Here is a 1,833-nt window from a genome sequence, read left to right as displayed (position 1 = left end):
AAATACCCTAGAAGTTTTAGTCTCCTGGAGTAAAATCCACTGTGTCCGGAAGCGTACAATTTAAAAAAATACCTCCTCATCAATGCTAGCCTTCCATCATCAGCCCTCTATAACAATAGCCAATGCGAAGAAAACTGCGTGGCTGGGGTCCACGCAAACTCACCTCCCTGAATCCTTTTCGTACGTGTGTTGTTGCACAGCTCATAGCTGTTTCTCTGGGCCGGCAGCGAGTCATCGTCAGTTGCGACGGACGCGCCTCAGTGTCGGCATCGTTGTATGCCAGTTACTGACTAAAGACCGAAGGACTGATAATTAAGAATAAAAAAGATAAGTACGTAAAAACAATCAGTTCTCCGAGGATTTTTCGATCGATTCTAGGATAACATCATGAGCTCAGCAACATTTGCCGGGTAAGAGACCCCCATTTTTACCTCTCCCGAGTTTATAGTCATCTGAACTTCAGTTAATGAAGTTTATCGCTGAATGAAATTGAAGAAATTGCGAGAAGAATTGATTGAGTGTCCGCTAACATTTGAATATTTCCTCCATTCTAATGATTACTCACACGTCATTATTTCTGTCCTTGAATTTCGGTAAAACCCTCACTTGTTGCTCACCTTATAGAGCCCACATGACCCAAATAAATTTCAATACTATTTCGGTCAGTGGCTCGTGCATCTACTAATCCACAAAATCACTGAACATTCAATTCTCAGGCACTGAATCCCATTCGATAGTCCCTGTCCTTCGATCTCTCTGTGTCAATGACCTTTGGCGAAATTTCACCGAATGTCTGGGTGATACCAAACATATATCGAAAATTGTTCATTGCCACGTGCCTTGCTCGCCTGGTCCCTGGCGAGAATCGCGATATTTTTAAACAAGTTAAAAGTGCTTTCGCCCGTTTACCCCCGTGAAAAATCACCTCTTACGTGTTGATTTTTGCTATCGTCAGGCTCTTTACATTTCAACCGAGATGTTGAGTAGAATAAGCATAAATTGGTGGAGGAACTGGGCGAAAAATCCCTCCATTCGTGAAGACTGCCCGTGTAATTGGTGGATCAACAGTCGCACACGGACAAGAGACTGAATGTCTAAAAATAATATAATCGGAAGCATTTTATACGGGTGTGCTTACGGTGCGGGTCAGCAGTCGCTAAAATTAGTTGCGCTTCGTGTATCTACCTAAATACATTTCTATGCTATAGAGCTAACGTTGGCAGAGATCCCGCGGGGAATGAAGCTAACTCCATGAGCTTTCTTGCATGAGGGAAGTATTTACAATTTTCTTCGGGTGCACTGAGAAAAACAAAGTTTTTTTAGAAGTACGACTTTACTTGTTGTGAAGCCCCAAGAAACTTGGGGCTTGAACATTTTCAGGAGCAAAATATCTTGCACTGTTGAAAAAAAAAATTGAATTCCATGGACAGTTGATTAATTTTTTTCAGGACAGTGGCACTGAATGCTGTTTAGGGGGAAAAAATCGTGACATTTCAGGTTTCACTGAAAATTCAATAAAATTTTAGAATTTTAAACAGCATAACGACGAGAATTCCTCAATTTATTTGAATTTCGAATCTAATATGAATATTCAGTGGCGAATTACATTGAATTTTCAGTGAAATCTGAAACTTCATGATTTTTTCCTCCTAAATCAAGGTACAATTCTTGATTAATTCGAGGATCAGGGGAGATTTTTTTGTATTTTTTGGGTCACGATTTCGATAATTATGAATTTTTTTGATAATTAGGGGGTTTAGCGAAAATTTTTATGAAACTTCTTGGTTGGACATTTTTCTTGAGAGAAAGGGGAAGGGAGTGAAAAAAGGGGGG

At 40.0% G+C, this 1,833-nt stretch overlaps 1 protein-coding gene across 1 annotated transcript in view; it reads left to right on the top strand.

Moving 5' to 3' along the window:
* The first annotated feature begins 209 nt into the window (after nucleotides 1-209).
* Nucleotides 210-1,833, top strand: part of LOC107047688 — an 18,775-nt gene continuing 17,151 nt past the window's right edge. Inside the window, exon 1 of the mRNA XM_015270488.2 lies at nucleotides 210-410. Coding sequence (XP_015125974.1) covers nucleotides 388-410 — 23 coding nt within the window. The 5' untranslated portion in view covers nucleotides 210-387. The remainder of the gene's footprint in view (nucleotides 411-1,833) is intronic.

This window comes from Diachasma alloeum, unplaced genomic scaffold (assembly GCF_001412515.2).
Source record: "Diachasma alloeum isolate Michigan unplaced genomic scaffold, Dall2.0 Dall_scaffold_78908, whole genome shotgun sequence".
Lineage (NCBI taxonomy): Eukaryota > Metazoa > Arthropoda > Insecta > Hymenoptera > Braconidae > Diachasma > Diachasma alloeum.
The sequence above is the reverse complement of the archived record's forward strand: the minus strand, read 5'-3'. Positions and strand labels throughout refer to the sequence as shown.